The sequence below is a fragment of the Lepidochelys kempii genome, chromosome 1 (assembly GCF_965140285.1).
Source record: "Lepidochelys kempii isolate rLepKem1 chromosome 1, rLepKem1.hap1, whole genome shotgun sequence".
NCBI classification, from domain to species: Eukaryota; Metazoa; Chordata; order Testudines; family Cheloniidae; genus Lepidochelys; species Lepidochelys kempii.
In genome coordinates, this window is record NC_136380.1 from 213,696,568 (window position 1) to 213,713,391 (window position 16,824).

A 16,824-nucleotide genomic window follows, 5' to 3' on the forward strand; every position below is an offset into this window, starting at 1 on the left:
AGGTGGTTAAGGGGAGGTTCAAGCTGGGAGTAAAGGTTTGAGATGTCTGTTAGGAGGGCTGAGTAAGGGTTAACCAGCTGGGGCTGCCTCGGGGGCTTCTTAGGGGAGATGAGATAGGGCTTGTCAACTGAGGTCTTGTTTAGATCAGGATTAAAAGGTGTGAAGTTGAGTCCAGTTACCTAGCTCAGTCTAATTAACACCTCCTAAAACTCAAGACAGGACAAAGCGATTGTACTTTAACATATGTTAAACTGATGGAGTTTATGAGCCTGGGCTGGATCTGATAAAACTGAACTAGAAGCATTAAACTGTGCTTGCACTGGAATTAAGTGGGATTTCTGTGGAGTGCAGCTAGCTGATTGCACTAATACAACTGGAAAAAAAAACCTCACCTTTTCCCCAGGTGTAGACAAGGCCTGGTTGTTACTGGTAGTTAAGTGAGGATTCAGTGTCTGGAAGAAATGAAGACCAGAAGTAAAGAAGGCATTGTAAGCAGCTTCAGCACTTTGGAGCAGGGATTTGGGTGCTTGGCATTGAGGGGCCTGTGCAGGAGTAGACAGCTGGTGGAGACATGGCAGGGAGTGCTTTGGGAGCACTGTGTAAGTGTAACCCTCCTGAGGTCCCGGGTTCAATCCTGCCCACTGGGGTCTGTCAGTGTTACATAAGCAACTTGACTTATCTGCAGTTGCAACTTACTTGTTTTAAAGGTTAATCTAGAGCATAGCCAGTGTCACTTCCAGCCCTGTTCGTGTGCAGGGCTGGTGAGATAGAGCTGCTCTCCCAAAGAAGGGAGGAGAAGTTCTACTACACAGGAGGAAGCTCTTAAAGTGCTATATGTCTATATGTTGGTATAGAAACACACAGCTGAGTCATTCACTTTGTTAGAGACGGATTTGACTGAAAGAACCGGATGTCCCAGTGAGCATCTGCAAATCCCACTGGAACACCACATTTCTCTACATATTCTATGGTCTCAGACCAGGAGGTGAATTGCAGAGCCCTTCACAGAGGCTGCTAGTACCAGGTAGACTATCATACCTATCATTTAGTTTCCAAGACAGATGGCCTCACTGTTCTCTCTCCATTGCCAGACTCCCTATGTGTCCTGAGAAGGGAAAAAGACAAAATACAAGAGATGTACTCAGTCAAGCAAATGGCTCATGGCAGTAGAGTTGTATCCTGCGAACACAAGGATGAGGTTTGATATCTCAGCAGGTGACATATATGTTCCCAAGCAGGGTCATCCCGAGCTATTCTGGGGCCCTACACAGCCACCCCCCCCCCCCCCGTGGGGTGTGTGTGGGGCCCCAGGCCTCCACTGGGGGGCTGGCTTGGGGAACAGGGGGGAACCACCCCCCAGCACTCACTGGTGGTGTGGCTGGGGCCAGGCCACTGCACTTCCTGCTGCACTCCTCAGGGGTGTGGGGCAGGGCTGGGAAGGGGCGGGGGTGGGAGGAGCAGGGGGAGGGGCTTTGGGGAAGGGGTGGGGGTGGGTCGGAGCAGGGGCAGGGGCCCTGGGGAAGAGCAGGGGCTGGAGCAGCACGGAGCTGCGCAGGGCACCAGTGCCCTACGCAGCTGCATACTTTGCGTATGGGTAAGGACAGCCCTGTTCCCAAGAGACGAATGGCCATGCTTTAATTTCACTAACTTGGGTAGTTAAGCTGCATCCATGTGAGTTTCAGTACAAACCCGCCCAGAACCCTGGGTAATTACTGGTGGGGCTAGCCCACATCGAAGCTTGCACTAGTGCAGCTTCACTGCCCCAGGACCTAAACTAGCTAGATTAAAGGTCACTCGAGTATGTCATCTTGAGCTGCAATCACACCTTGTAATTTCAGTCAAGACGTACCCTGAGTGGTTATTTGGGGGAAAGATGGGGTGAGGCTTTGGCTACGGGGAATGAACAAAGGGGATCAGGATCACAGTGGTGCTAGGGTGGACTTAGTATTGGATTTGGCAGTTTGTGTCGGGGTTTGTGGTGCTTGAAAAAGTAGAGGACTGTCACAATGGGAGCTGGAGATCTCTGGGGAATGCACCATCTTATGTAATAATAGGAAGTTTACTCATCTCTGGAGCTCTTAATATAGACCAGGAGCTATTTTCCTCTGTGTGGCAGCACACCTCCCTACTCTGTGGGAGATGGGGAGATGGCGTTCCTCTTTCTGAAGTGGTGTTCAGGAAGGGGAGGTGGTTTTTTGTAGAGGGAGGAGGTGACTCTGAAGCACTGTGTCTAAGCTGCTGGAGCAGAAATACACAGCCGAGTCCTCTGGCTTCACAGGTGAGATTTTCAGCTGAAAGAGCTGAGTTTGTGGCCGGACAGCTGTGAATCTCTCAGAAATATTTCCTGGCTCTACTTGAGCTGTATCATAGGAATAATAGATCAGGTGCAATCCTTTGCCCTGATGCTGCTGGTACCAGTACATGTAATCATGATTAATATTTTGTTCACAGTGTAGGTCCGCTATTTTTCCTCTCTCCAGTACCAGACTCAGTGTCTGATTGAAGCGGACATCTGCACCTTCTGTGGGAAGGAGACAAAACACATGAGAGAGACACAGTGAAACCAGTGGCTCATGGGGATACCTCCACAGCTGCACCCTGCAAACTCCAGGACAAGGATTTCATGACTTAGCCAAAAACTTACTTGCTCCTAAGAGACAAATGGCCATGCACCAGACTATCTGCATTTCCATCTTTAGAGGTGTTCCCCAGCACTGACATTTATATGGCTCTTCTATCAGCACACAGAGGCGGGACCTGTTGTCATTGTCACCACCATTGGCTCCTGCACAGGCAGACCCAAGGGAGACTTCTGAGAAGGTTCAGGCTTATTCTGCTGGGCCCTCTTGAGAGGTGATCTCGATTCCCAGCTCTGAGATGGAACCCATTATTTGGATGAGCTGATTGTGAAATCAGCTCAATGCGCATTCTAGTATAGACTCTGCGTAGACACTGCAGAGGCCATTCTGCTGAGCATCAGCTCACAGCAACCTCAGGCTTATAACCTATTTTAAGGAGGCTCGGTCTACATTTAATACTTATACCGGCATAGCTATGTCAGTCAGGGGTGTGATAAAAGCAGCCCCCAGTGCCATAGCTATGCTGGCTAAACCCCAGTGAGATGCAGCTATGCAGACAGAAGCACGCTTTCGTCAGCATAGTTAATCTCATTCAGGGAGAGGGAGTTCCTACACTGGCAGAAAAGCTCCTGCTGTCAGAGTATGTCAGAGTATGCTGTGTCTACACCAGGGGGCTCTGTCAGTATAGCTATACCTACATAGCTAGGCCAGCATAGGCTCTGTAGTGTAGATACAGCCTGAAGGACTGGGGTTATCCCCCATCTCCTTAAGAAAAGATCTGGGGAATTTTAACGTCTGTCCAGACAGCCCACCAGAGCCACAGAAGGGGAGTTTGGGTTAATGTATCTTCTGAAAGGACAAAACTCTAACAATGCATCTTTCCTCTGTCCCAAGTACCCCATTAACTTAATGTAGTGAATCACCTACCTACTGAATGAAGTTGATTATTATTATAAACTGACATACAGATTTTCCAAAATACCCAGTGATATATCTAATGTATACTTAACTTAAAACAGTGTAAAGGAGTCTGATTTTCAGAAAGTCTTAAGTACCTTTCTTTTGAAAACCAATCCTTTGAAATCCTCTTTAAGATGTCTCATGGTGGTCACAGAGAAACTCAAACACACAATCGAAGGCTATGTCTACACTGTGCACCTTACAGCGGCACAGCTGTGCCACTATAGCCATGCCGCTGTAAGGTACGCAGTGTTGCCGCTCTTTGTTGGCAAGAGAGAGCTGTCCACCCCTGAGTGACAAAAGTTTTACTGACAAAAGTGCAATGTAGACATGGCCGTAGCCATTGGGTCCAAAAATGTGCTATGCACTTTACAGACAAATAAAACAGACACGGCACCTGCCCCAAGGACCTTTCAATCTAAATATTTGAAAAGTAAACTGTTAGTTACAACTCTTAGTTTACTAACTAAGGAACTAAGATACAGTTTTAGTTTTTCATTTGGAAGGGGTGGTATGGAAAGTCAGTGAGAACAAGGAACATGAGAGGGACAAGGATGAAAGGGTGCTGACAAACATGGAGAGAACAAAGGAGATGGAAGTGTGTTACTCCCCACAGAGAAAAATGTTCTTGTGCACTCAGCACTGATGGAAAATCCAAAGGCAGAGGGCTCCTGATCAAACACCATGCAGCCGTTCTTCCGCTCCCATGACTGCTCTGCTATGAGACTCTGTCTTCTAGGGTACTAAGGACTGTGTACAGGACCACATGCCCCATGATGCATTTTTTATCTGTATGTGCTGATGCCCCCTACTGGGTGGGATGTGCCAAACCTTCTGTTTCTATCAGTTCCCACCGAGGGCAGAGCAAGTGGTTGAACTCTGCTCACTCGGCAGACTGAGGCCTGCTCTTTTCGAGTGGGAGAGTGTGGGTTCTGCTCCCAGATGCTGCACACCACTGGTTAGTTAAGGATTTGGGGGGCAGATGTATCTATGGACACAGGGCCAGGACACAGTGGCAGATTATATTAGTGCTGAGCCTGTGTGTCCTGCATGGATCTCCCAGGGGAGCTGTCCTATCCCATTTCCTTTTACCCAGAAGAGTGTGCCTTAATCCCCTCCTCATTCCTGTAGGTACCCATATAGTGTTGACATAGATTGAGACTTCCTCCTCTTCTCCTCCCTCTTACGGCACTGGTTGTGGGTAGAGATGCAGGGGGAAGCCCCTCTTTGGGAAGGGAGCTGCAGTAGCAAGGGGAGGAGGTTTTTGCAGGGGAAGGAGGTGACTCTGAAGCACTGTGTTAGACTGCTGGCACAGAAATACACAGCTGAGTCCTCTGGCTTCACGGGTGAAATGTTCAAGCTAAGGCGCTCAGGCTGCAGCTTTTTAGCTTGGAATCGATCAGTGACATTGCCTTTGTCTGTTAGCTCTTCATGAACAAAGAGGAAGAGCAGCTGCAAGTCCTGTCCTGGGTCCTGCCGGTACCAGAACATGTTGTTATGCCCATAGGTTTGTTTACATATGAGCTGGGCTTGGTGTCCCTTTTCTAGGACCAGACTCTGGGTTTGGTTGATCTGACCACCTGAGCATCCTGTGAGGGAAAGAGACAAAACACGTGAGATGGTGACAAAAGAAATGTCACACAGGGAAATGTTCAGAGCTGTGTCCTGCAAACACAGGGATGGGGATTCACCTTTCAGCCAATGACTTACTTGCTGCCATGAAACAGATGGACACGTACCAGACTATTTGCATCCCCATCTCTGCCTCACTAGCAGGGATGTTCCCCCAGCACTGCTCTGTAGGGCTGGTTCCTCTCCTACACCTGGAGACAACAGAAGGGGTCTGTTTGTGGTTTGGCTCCAGGCTCTGACACTCACAGACACAACAGCTGAACCAGAGAGGCCTGTGGATATTCCTCCCTCCCTGGGAGCGGTGATCTTGATTCCCAGCTGAGACACAGATCACCTGCAAGTCAATAGGCCTATGTGGCATGACTACAGGGGTGACTTCACAATGACACCTTAAACGATCATCTCAGCAGAGAGATCGACCACTAAAAAGGGCTTTTTGAATGAGCTCTGACTCCACCCTCTTGAGTGAGGTACATTAGTGAGGAGGTGGTGGGTGGATGTGCCAAGTATAGATGAAGCCTGTGCTTGTGCTGCCTGCTTTTTCATTCCTGTTTCAGGCCTGTACTCTTCCACAATGTTACTCTTTGCCTGTGCATAGGGAATAATACAGAAAAATGATCAACTGCCTCAAATGATCAACTGCCACCACTCCCAGCAGGAATACGTAGGATAGTGGTGGTTGGTGACTCTCTTCTGAGGAGGATGGAAGTACCCATCTTTCGCCCTGACATGGCATCCTGGGAGGTATGCTGCCTGCCAGGGGCCCATATCTGAGACCTTACGGAGGGATTATCGAGGATCATCCGGCCCTCTGACTACTACCCCATGCTACTCATCCATGTGGGCACTAATGATACTGCAAGGTATGACTCTCAGCAGATCAGAAGTGACTACAGGGCTCTGGGAGTATGGGTGAAGGAGTTGGGTGCACAGGTGGTGTTCTCTTTGATCCTTCCGGTCGAGGGTATTGTCCTAGGCAGAGACAGATGCATCCTGGAGGTGAATGCCTGACTGCGAGGGTGGTGTTTCCAGGAGGGCTTTGTCTTCCTTGTCCTCGGGATGCCGTTCCAGGAAGAAGGACTGCTAAGCAGAGATAGGGTCCACCTATCAAGGAAGGGGAAGAACCTATTTGGATACAGACTGGCTAACTTAGTGAGGAGGGCTTTAAACTAGGTTTGAAGGGGGCAGGTGACCAAAGGCCAAAGGTAAGTCAAAAACATGGAGACTTGGAAGAAGGGTCGGAATTTGGGGGAAGCATGGGGTGTTATAGCAGGGATAAGGGAGAGACAAGACAGAACTGGAAATGCAAGTAAATAAAGACCACTATGACATAGTTGGCATTACAGAGACTTGGTGGGATAATATGCATGACTGGAATATTGGTATAGAAGGGTACAGCTTGCTCAGAAAGGACAGACAGGGAAAAAAGGGAGGAGGTGTTGCCTTATATATTAAAAATGTATGCACTTGGACTGAGGTTGAAATGGAAAGTCTCCAGGTAAGGATAAAAGGGGTAAAAAACAAGGGTGATGTCACGGTAGGGGTCTACTACAGACCACCTAACCAGGAAGAAGAGGTGGATGAGGCTTTTTTTAAACCACTAACAAAATTATCCGAAGCGCAGGACTTGGTGGTGATGGGGGACTTCAACTACTCTGTTGGGAAAATAACACAGCAGAGCACAGATTATCCAACAAGTTCTTGGAATGTATTGGAGACCATTTTTTTTTATTTCAGAAGGTAGAAAAAGCTACTAGGGGAGAGGCTGTTCTAGAATTTGATTTTGACAAATAGGGAGGAACTGGTTAAGAATTTGAAAGTGGAAGGCAACTTGGATGAAAGTGATCATGAAATGGTAGAGTTCATGATCCTAAGGAATGGTAGGAGGGAGAACAGCAAAATAAAGACAATGGATTTCAAGAAGGCAGACTTTAGCACAGGGAGTTGGTAGGTAGGATCCCATGAGAAGCAAGTCTAAGGGGAAAAACAATGGAAGACAATTGGCAGTTTTTCAAAGCAACATTATTAAGGGCACAAAAGCAAACTATCCCACTGCATAGGAAAGATCAGAAGTATGGCAAGAGACTACGCTGGCTGAACCAGGAGATCTTCAATGATCTAAAAATCAAAAGAGTCCTACAAAAAGTGGAAACTTGGTCAAATTACAAAGGATGAATATAAACAAATAATACAAGTATGTAGGGGAAAAAATTAGAAAGGCCAAGGCACAAAATGAGATCAAGCTAGCTAGAGACATAAAGGGTAACAAGAAAACATTCTACAAATACATTAGAAGCAGAGGAAGACCAAAGGCAGGATAGGTCCATTACTCAATAAGGGGGAAAAAACAATAACAGAAAATGTGGAAATGGCAGAGGTGCTTAATGACTTCTTTGTTTTGCTTTTCACCAAGAAGGTTGGTGGTGGTTGGATGTTTAACACAGTGAATGCCAATGAAAATGAGGTAGGATCAGAAGAGGCTAAAATAGAGAAAGAACAAGTTAAAAATTACTTAGACAAGTTGGATGTCTTCAGATCACCAGGGCCTGATGAAATGCATCCTAGAACACTTAAGGAGCTGACTGAGGAGATACCTGAGCCATTAGCAATTATCTTTAAAAAGTCATGGAAGACAGGAGAGATTCCAGAAGACTGGAAAAGGGAAAATATAGTGCCAATCTACAAAAAGGGAAGTAAGGACAACCTGGGGAATTACAGACCAGTCAGCTTAACTTCTGTATCCGTAAAGATAATGGCGCAAATAATTAAGCACTCTGTTTGCAAACATCTAGAAGATAAGGTGACAAATAACAGTCAACATGGATTTGTCAAGAACGAATCATGTCAAACCAACCTGATTACTTTCTTTGACAGGGTAACAAGCCATGTGGAATATGGGGGAAGTGATCGACGTGGTATATCTTGACTTTAGTAAATCTTTTGGTACTGTCTCTCATAACCTTCACTTAAACAAATTTGGGAAATACAATGTAGATGGAGCTACTATAAGGTGGATGCATAACTGGCTGGAAAACCGTTCCCAGAGAGTTGTTATCAGTGGTTCAGTCATGCTGGAGTGGGGTCCTCCAGGGATCAGTTCTGGCTCCAGTTCTGTTCAATATCTTCATCAATGATATAGATAATGCATAGAGAGTACACTTATAAAGTTTGCTCATGATACCAAGCTGGGAGGGGTGGCAGGTGCTTTGGAGGATAGGATTAAAATTGAAAAAGATGTGGACAAACTGGAAAAATGGTCTGAAGTAAATAGGATGAAGTTCAATAAGGACAGTATTCCACTTAGGAATGAACAATCAGTTGCACACATACAAAATGGGAAATGACTGCCTAGGAAGGAGTACTGAGGAAAGGGATCTGGGGAGTCATAGTAGACCACAAGCTAAATATGAGTCAACAGTGTAACAGCATTGCAAGGAAAGCAGACATCATTCTGGGATGTATTAGCAGGAGTGTTGTAGGCAAGACACGAGAAGTGATTCTTCCGCTCTGCTCCATGCTGGTGTAACCATTCTGCCCATCAGAGTTGGCAGCAACAAGGGCCGGGTTCAGTATCTAGGGGTTCCATTCCAATAACACAATGCAAACCGGCTCGAGCCCCCACCCAGTGACCTGGGACAAATATATACCACCCCCTCAGGCGCCTCTAAGAGGCAATACTTCCCCTCTCGCAAGCACAGAGTCTGAGTGTAGCAAAAGCCTTTTCATAAGAGAGAGAAACAATGTGACATCATCTTGGGGAAACACCACCAACAGAATTCATAACACAAACCATGAGCAAAAACCCACCCCAAGCAAATTGGGCCATGTCCTTTCCCTTTGATTCTTGAGTCCAGCAACACAAAAGTCACCCAAAGTCCCAAAAGTCCAAGAACCCTAAAGTCCAGCAACCCAAAAGTCTCTGTTTCTGGTGAGTCCAGAGTTCAAAAGTTCATCTGTAGAGTTTTAACCCCTCCAGCCTGTGTGGAAATGCAGGGGAGGGGGAAAAAGAGTAAAGGGGCACCTTACATGCTCCAACAGCTGACTGTCCCACCTCTCTGTGGGTTTCTGCTGCAGCCTTCACCCCCAGCTGCTCCTGCAAGCCACTTACCAATATATCTTCAGGCCCCCTACTACTTAACACAGTACTCAGTGATTTCAGCTTACAGTAGGGGAGCCCCAGTGCTGGTGCACCATTAGCCCAAAGTGGATTGAGCTCTGCAATCTGTAACCAGACTCCCAGTAGAATCAACATTAGCTCTGTTATTACACAATAGAGAGAGGCAGTGACGCAGTTGGCATTTATGGCCTTCAAAAGGCACCTATACGACAAGATACAAATGCCTAGCCACAACCTCTCTCCATTCACTGAGTTTTGGAACCCATGTCCCTTGCCTAGTGAGTGCTACTTAGTTGATGGCAAGTCCCTCCATCATAACAAAAAGCCAAGTACAGTTCCACTGTCCTTGATTCACATAATCAGGATAATAACACTTGGGTTTGTTTAGTCTGGAAAAGAGAACACTGAGAGGAGACATGATAACATCTTTCAAGTACATAAAACGTTGTTACAAGGAGGAGGGAGAAGAATTGTTCTTCTTAACCTCTGAGGATAGGACAAGAAGCATTGGGCTTAAATTGCAGCAAGGGAGGTTTAGGTTGGACATTAGGAAAAACTTTCTAACTGGCAGGGTGGTTAAGCACTGGAATAAATTGCCTAGGGTGATTGTGGAATTTCCATCACTGGAGGTTTTTAAGAGCAGGTTAAACAAATACCTATCAGGGATAGTCTAGATAATACTTAGTCCTGCCAGGAGTGCAGGGGACTGGACGAGATCACCTCTTGAGGTCCCTTCCAGTCCGATGATTCTATGCAGATCCAATGCTAGTGCCACTGTCAAGGCTGCTATTTTTCATAGTTTGAAAATTATGAGTCTTTGATGCCAGGTGCTGTTGCAGGTCTCAGCATCTCTCTCTCTTTCTTCCTCCCCTCCTCTTCTCCTTAGTTGCTCCCTCTCTCTCTCAGGGGAGGGCAGGTTTGTGTTTGAGTTCTGGATCCCCTCACCACACTGCGTGCTCACAGGCAGCACAGAAATAGGTAGCTGCATCCTGAGATAGCATCTTCTTTTCAGTTACAGCAGACAGCCCTTCTTCTTCTCTTCTGTTCAGAAACTTGCTCTCCTTGTAGCCCTTCATACAGAAGGGTGGTGATGCAATGATATCAGTAGCTATTTACTTCAGCCCTTCTCCCTGGGTTTGCTGGTACCAGACATGTTTGTCTGGGCAGTGTCGTTCTGGTAACAGCTCATGGTCACATCCTCCCCAGGTTTCTGGATTGCTGCTCTTAGCCATTGCGAGATGCGATCTCCAGCCCTAGCACCTATGAGAGCAAGAGGTAAAAGAAGAGAAGTATATTAGACAGGCACCAAAGGGTCCTCCACCTCCTCTGTCCATACTCAGGGTCATGGGCAGCGAGTATCATAGGTGGGGTAGGCTGTGTCTTACCAAATAGCCTAGTGTGCCCTGCCCATGCTCCGCCCCAGGGCCAGGTCCCCTCCTGCGGTTCCCAGCACTCTGCCGTGGCTGGCCCCAGGGAGTCAGGGCGGCTGGGGCTGCACCAGCCAGTAAACTGGGGCTGCCCGTGCTGCCTGGCAGCCCGGAGCCCCAGGGCCAGTAGTGCTGCTGCCCGGTGAACAGGGGCTGACCACGCTGCCCGGAGCACTGGGGCTGGGGCCTTGCTCCCAGGCTGCCCAGTGCTGGGGCCGGGGGCTGTGGTGGGTGTGCTATGGGCTCCTGCAGGGAAGTGTGGGCAGATGGAGGGGCGGATGGGAAGGGATGGAGTCTTTGGCACAAGGGGAGGGGCCGGGGCCTAGCCTCCCCCGACAGCCAGGTCTCCAGCTGACCATGCTCAGGGTGTTCATTAGCTGCAGAAAAACAACTGTGCTGCTTTCCCCCCAGGGCAGCCTGGGATTTATGGGGCCTTACCAGACATTGGAAGGAGCAGAATTTTCAGGATTTCTAACAACAGATGTTCCTTAACAGTCAGAATATACTAAGGTAACAGGAAATGGTTGGAGGCCAATTCACCACGCACTGCTGTGACATTCCAGCCCATGTTTCACCACTCAGTCACTATGAGTGGTTACTGAAGCCCAATTTAATTAAAGAAAGGGTTCTTCTGATCTATAAGGTGGATAGAAAGCTGGCTGAATCGTCTGTCTCAACAGGGAGTGCTCAACGGCTTGATGTCTAGATGGCAGCTGGTATCAAGTGGAGTGCCCCAGGGTTCGGTCCTGGGGCCAGTTTTGTTCAACAACTTCATTAATGACCTGGATGATGGGATGGATTGCACCCTCAGCAAGTTTGCAGATGACACTAAAATGGCGGGAGAGGAAGGTAGGGATAGGGCCCAGAGTGACCTAGACAAATTGGAGGATTGGGCCACAAGAAATCTGATGAGGTTCAACAAGGACAAGTGCAGAGTCCTGCACTTAGCATGGAAGAATCCCATGCACTGCTACAGGCTGGGGACTGACTTGCTAAGCAGCAGTTCTGCAGAAAAGGACTTGGGGATTACAGTGGATGAGAAGCTGGGTATGAGTCAACAGTGTGGCCTTGTTGCCAAGAAGGCTAACAGCATATTGGGCTGCATTAGTAAGAACATTGCCAGCAGATCAAAGGAAGTGATTATTTCCCTCTATTTGGCACTGGTGAGGCCACATCTGGAGTATTGCGTCCAGTTTTGCCCTCCCCTTCCCCCCCTCCCCCAAAAGGATGTGGACAAATGGGAGAGAGTCCAGCGGAGGACAAAGAAAATGATTAAGGGGCTGGGGCACATGACTTATGAGGAGAGGCTGAGGAAACTGGGATTATTTAGTCTGCAGAAGAGACGAGTGAGGGGGGATTTGATAGCAGCCTTCAACTACCTGAAGGGCAGGTTCCAAAGAGGATGGAGCTAGGTTGTTCTCAGTGATGGCAGATGCCAGATCAAAGAGTAATGGTCTCAAGTTGCAGTGGGGGAGGTCTAGGTTGGATATCAGGAAAAACTTTTTCACTAGGAGGGTGGTGAATCACTGAAATGGGTTACCTAGGGAGGTGGTGAAATCTCCATCCTTAGAGGTTTTTAAGGCCCAGCTTGATAAAGCTCTGGCTGGGATGATTTAGTTGGGGTTGGTCCTGCTTTGAACAGGGGGTTGGACTAGATGGCCTCCAGAGGTTTCTTTGAACCCTAATCTTCTATGATTCTATGATCTCAAGAGATCAGAGCCAGGTCAATTTTTAACTCAGATCTTACCCAATAATCATGCTGCTGCCAATCCTTTAGTAATTAAAATCTAAAGGTTTATTCATAAGAGAAAGGAAGAAGAGAGTTAACATGGTTAAGAAAATAATTTACATACAAGAGACTGCAAAGTTCTTATATCAGGTTTGAAGCAGTGATGCAATAAACTACTACTGTGCAAAAGTCTCTCTGGAAATTACCCAAAGAGTCTGGGGGTCATCAGTCCTTGTTTAGATCTTCCTTGTTAGAAATCCAGCCCAGAGAAATGAAGGAGGAAATGAAGACAACATGGTGATGTTTCCAGATGTTATACCCTCTCCCATGTGGATGGAATTTTACTGTCCCAAACAAATCTCTATCTCAGTTTGTGGAAAATTACAGGCCCAAGATAGAGTCCAGCGTCAAAAAAGAAGTCACATGCCCTTACATGGCTTGTTGATTCACAGGAGCAGCCATTGCCCATATTCTTTCTAAATCATCCTCAGGAAGGCTCACCGGACATGGATAAGCTTCTTCTCTGGCTCATTGTGAGAGTCAATTGCCCTTCATGGGCCATCAATACAAAGCTGTTGGGCTTCAATGTAAATTATACCTTCTGTGTACTACCCCAGAAATAAACATATTTGGTATATAGATCTATATAGCCAATATTCATATTCAGGTACAGTGATGACACACAGATATACACACAATAAACATACTTAGTAAATCATAACTTTTCCATTGACACCTTACATGATATACTTTGTACAAGATTTGTTGCAATTCTATAACAGTGGTAGCAACAATGATATCCAATGGTCATATTTCAGCCATACAACTAAGGCTATATACACACTAGCACTATTGTTGGTAAAACTTTTGTTGATAAGGGTTGTGAAAAAAAATCCAGTTGACCGACATAAGTTTCACTGACAGAAGCACCCCCTTCTCCCCTAACCTTGCACTGCCCTCCTGCTTCCTCTTTTCCACTAACCTTGCACTCCATTCCTTCTCCACTTCTCCCCTAACCCTGCACTCCCCACCTTTGACCCTTCTCCTCTAACCCTACGCTCCTCTCCTATACCCACATCTCCCTAACCCTGCACTCCCCTTCTGCTTCCTCTTCTTCCCTAACCCTGCACTCCCCTCCTGCGACCCTTCTCCTGTATGGAAAAACTTTGGCAAACCAATAAAGTGCCTGAAACCACTATTGCTTATTGCTAATAGGAGCCAAGTCAGCAGGCCGTAAATTGGCCATGTAGTGGCCTTAGCTTAACCAAAGCAGGAGGAAAGGGGGTACTGCGTGCCACAGAAAGGGCAGCTTGACCCCGTGTCCTTCCTGCTAAGAATGTTAAAATTGCTGATATATGTATTTAAAAAAACCAGAAAGCTTGTCTATTTTTGCCTTCAAGAATGTGTCTGTCAGAGCCTCAAGGCATAAACACTCTAAAAAAACATATCTGGTTAATTAGCGGTCATAAAAAAACCTCTTGCTTAACATTTAAAAACTGCTTGCTTAGCAAGTTTTCTTTAAGTAATATGTTGTATTACTAATGTATAAATAAGGGGAAAAAGTTTAAGGTAGCTGAACTCTTCGGGAAGGTTTCTTCAGGAACACTCCCTCTGGACACATCTTGGGGTCCCCACCGGCAGAAGGAAGTTTGGCCGACGGAAGCCTGTCGCTGTGCCACTCGAAAGCTACACTCAGCTTCGGTAATTATCGAGGGTTGGGGGTGTTTTACTAACCTGTTCCAGATGTGTGTAAGTGCTTAAGACTAAGTAAAGTTTAGCTTTAAGTAAAAGCACTCTTGTGTTGTCCTGTTTGTGCCAGCCATCTATCAGTTGGATGGCTGGGTCTCTCTTAATTTATTTCCTAACACCACCTCGCAGAAAGTAAAAGTTACCAAGAGCTTTGGGTTAAAAAAAACCCTGGGTAACACTCCTCTAACCCTGCACACCCCTCCTGCGTCCCCTTCTCCCCTAACTCCTGCACTTCCCTCCTGCGCCCCCTTCTCCCCTAACTCCTGCACTTCCCTCCTGCACCCTCTTCTCCCCAACCCTGCACTCCCCTCCTGCACCCCTTCTCCCCAAATGCTGCACTCCCCTCCTGCAGCCCTTTCTCCCCTAACGCTGTGTAACCCTTCTGCCAGTCAGAGTTGGCGGCAGCAAGGGCCTGCTTCAGTATCTAGGGGTTCCTTTTCAACAATGCAACACAAAACTGGCTTGAGCCCCCACCCAGTGACCTGGGACAATTACACACTACCCCCCAGGCACCTCTAAGAGGCAATTCTTCACCTCTCGCCAGCACAGAGTTTGAATGTAGCAAAAAACTTTTTAATAAAAGGAGGGAAATAATGCAGCATTAATTTGGGGAAACACCGCAAACAGGATTCATAAACATAAACCATATGCAAAAGACCCACCACCAAGTAAGTTGGGCAGTGTCCTTTTCCTCTCAGGTTCTTAAGTCCAGCAACTCAAAAGTCCCTTTAACGTGCCCATCCCTTCTCTGCACCCCACTCACAGTTGCTGTCTTGGGACAATGGAAACCCAGAGTTCAGAAGTGCATCTGCAGAGTTCACCTCCCACCCTGGATGTGAGGGAAAGGAGGCAGCTTATTTGCTCCACTACTCAGGCTCTCACTCACGGTCCCTTTCTGTGGGGCTCTGCTCTGTCACTCTGCCGCAGCAGCCACCCTGCTGGCTGCTCACCAAGCCACTCCAGCAGCCACCCTTATCTAGGTGCCAGTGATTTCAGCTCTGCAGCACATAACAAGACCCTTAATTAAGTCTAAATTAGCTTTATTATGACACAGTGGAAAAAGAGAGTGTCTAATGGTGTCTAGAACCCTTGGGCAAGGCCTATGCTGCTATGTACAATCACTCATCCCTACCCTCACTCAACTTACTGGGCTTTGGAACCCCTATCCCCTGACTAGTGAGTGCTGTGAGTTGAGGGTGAGTCCCTCAGTCAGGAAATGTCAAGTACAGTTCTGCTGTCCTTGATTCACACAACAAGGATAACAGCGCTTTATTACTCCTGCCCCAGTAACAAGGAGACTGGGGATTTCACACCAGCCAAAAGTGATCATTTGGACAAGCAATCCCATCATACTGATCACCTAGGCAGGGTGGGTGTGCCCATGCAAAGGAGATCAGCTCCTGAAGTCTTTTTCCACAGATCACCACTAGATGTCAGGGGAGAGCTCATTCAGACTCTGATTACACCTGCATTCCCTCCTTTGCCCCCTTCTCAGTGAACCCTGCACTCCCCTCCTGCACCACCTTCTCCCCTAACCCTGCACTTTCCCCCGCAGGCACTCTATGCAGCTGGCCTCCTACCTCCAGTGGTTGCCCATAGCTCGCTTAAAACCAGCCTTCTGCCCTTCCCACCAGATGGGACTCAAAGACCTGCCTGCCTATCTGTCCTACTGCCAGGGAGAGCCTGCTTCACTGTGGTGAATGGACCCACAAGCTTGCGGGGCACAGGGCACTGAGCACCCTGGGCTCTGGCTGATACCACTGGGCAGCCCCATTTTTACGCCCCCACCAGCTTTACACCCTGGGCGGCTGCCTCTCTCCCCCGTCCTGGTCATTCTGCATGACTAAAACTAATGGATGTTGGGCTGGAGATCAGGCTTCATGATGCTCCTGCATCATGGGGTTTCACACCCTAATGTCTACACTGTTAACTCCTGTAGGTTTTTTTTTGCTCTGGTGACATACCCTAAGTGACATCTCTGTCCACTGTCACACCATTTCTGTGTGTAGTTGGGCCTGAGGTATATGTGTAGGAAAGTACATGAGGTGAGCAGCACTGGCAAGTTATTGCACAGGTGTGAGGCACAAAGTTCTCACCGTGCTTTACTTGCTGCACAGAAATACACTGCAGTGTCTTTAACCATCCCCAGATTGATCGTCAGGGACGTGTTCAGCGTTGCTGGCCGTGCCACACTGTATCTGGTTTGGAACTGATCTTCTATTATTGCTGGATTCCCATCTACAGAGAAGGCTACCAATTGCAACTGCCTTTCTGAATCCTTCTTTTGCTGACACCACAGGACAGTATAGTAGGAGCTGTCGTCATGTTCACATGGGAAACTTCCCTTGCTCCCATTCTGGATGACTATAAACTTCTCCTTCTGTGTCACCATCACCCCATTGCAAAGACCTGCAAAGGAGAGTGGAGGGGGCAGGGTGAATGAAGGCCAGGGCGGATGGAACATACCTCACTTGGTCTCTGCGCATTTCAGGATTCACCTTCAAAACTCCTGCCTTTATTTTCAACTAGGGTGACCAGATGTCCCAACTTTACAGGGACAGTCCCGATTTTTGGGTTTTTTTTCTTATATAGGCTCCTATTATCCCCCACCCCCATCCCAATTTTTCACAC

The 16,824-nt window shown here is 47.5% G+C and overlaps 1 gene segment (V, D, J or C); it reads right to left on the reverse strand.

Annotated features, from left to right (window-relative positions):
- Positions 1–16,824, reverse strand: part of LOC140898634 (T-cell receptor beta-2 chain C region-like) — a 131,649-nt gene that overhangs the window by 95,184 nt on the left and 19,641 nt on the right. Inside the window, 2 exon segments of the C gene segment in view lie at positions 2,674–2,693; positions 16,300–16,464. Coding sequence covers positions 2,674–2,693; positions 16,300–16,464 — 185 coding nt within the window.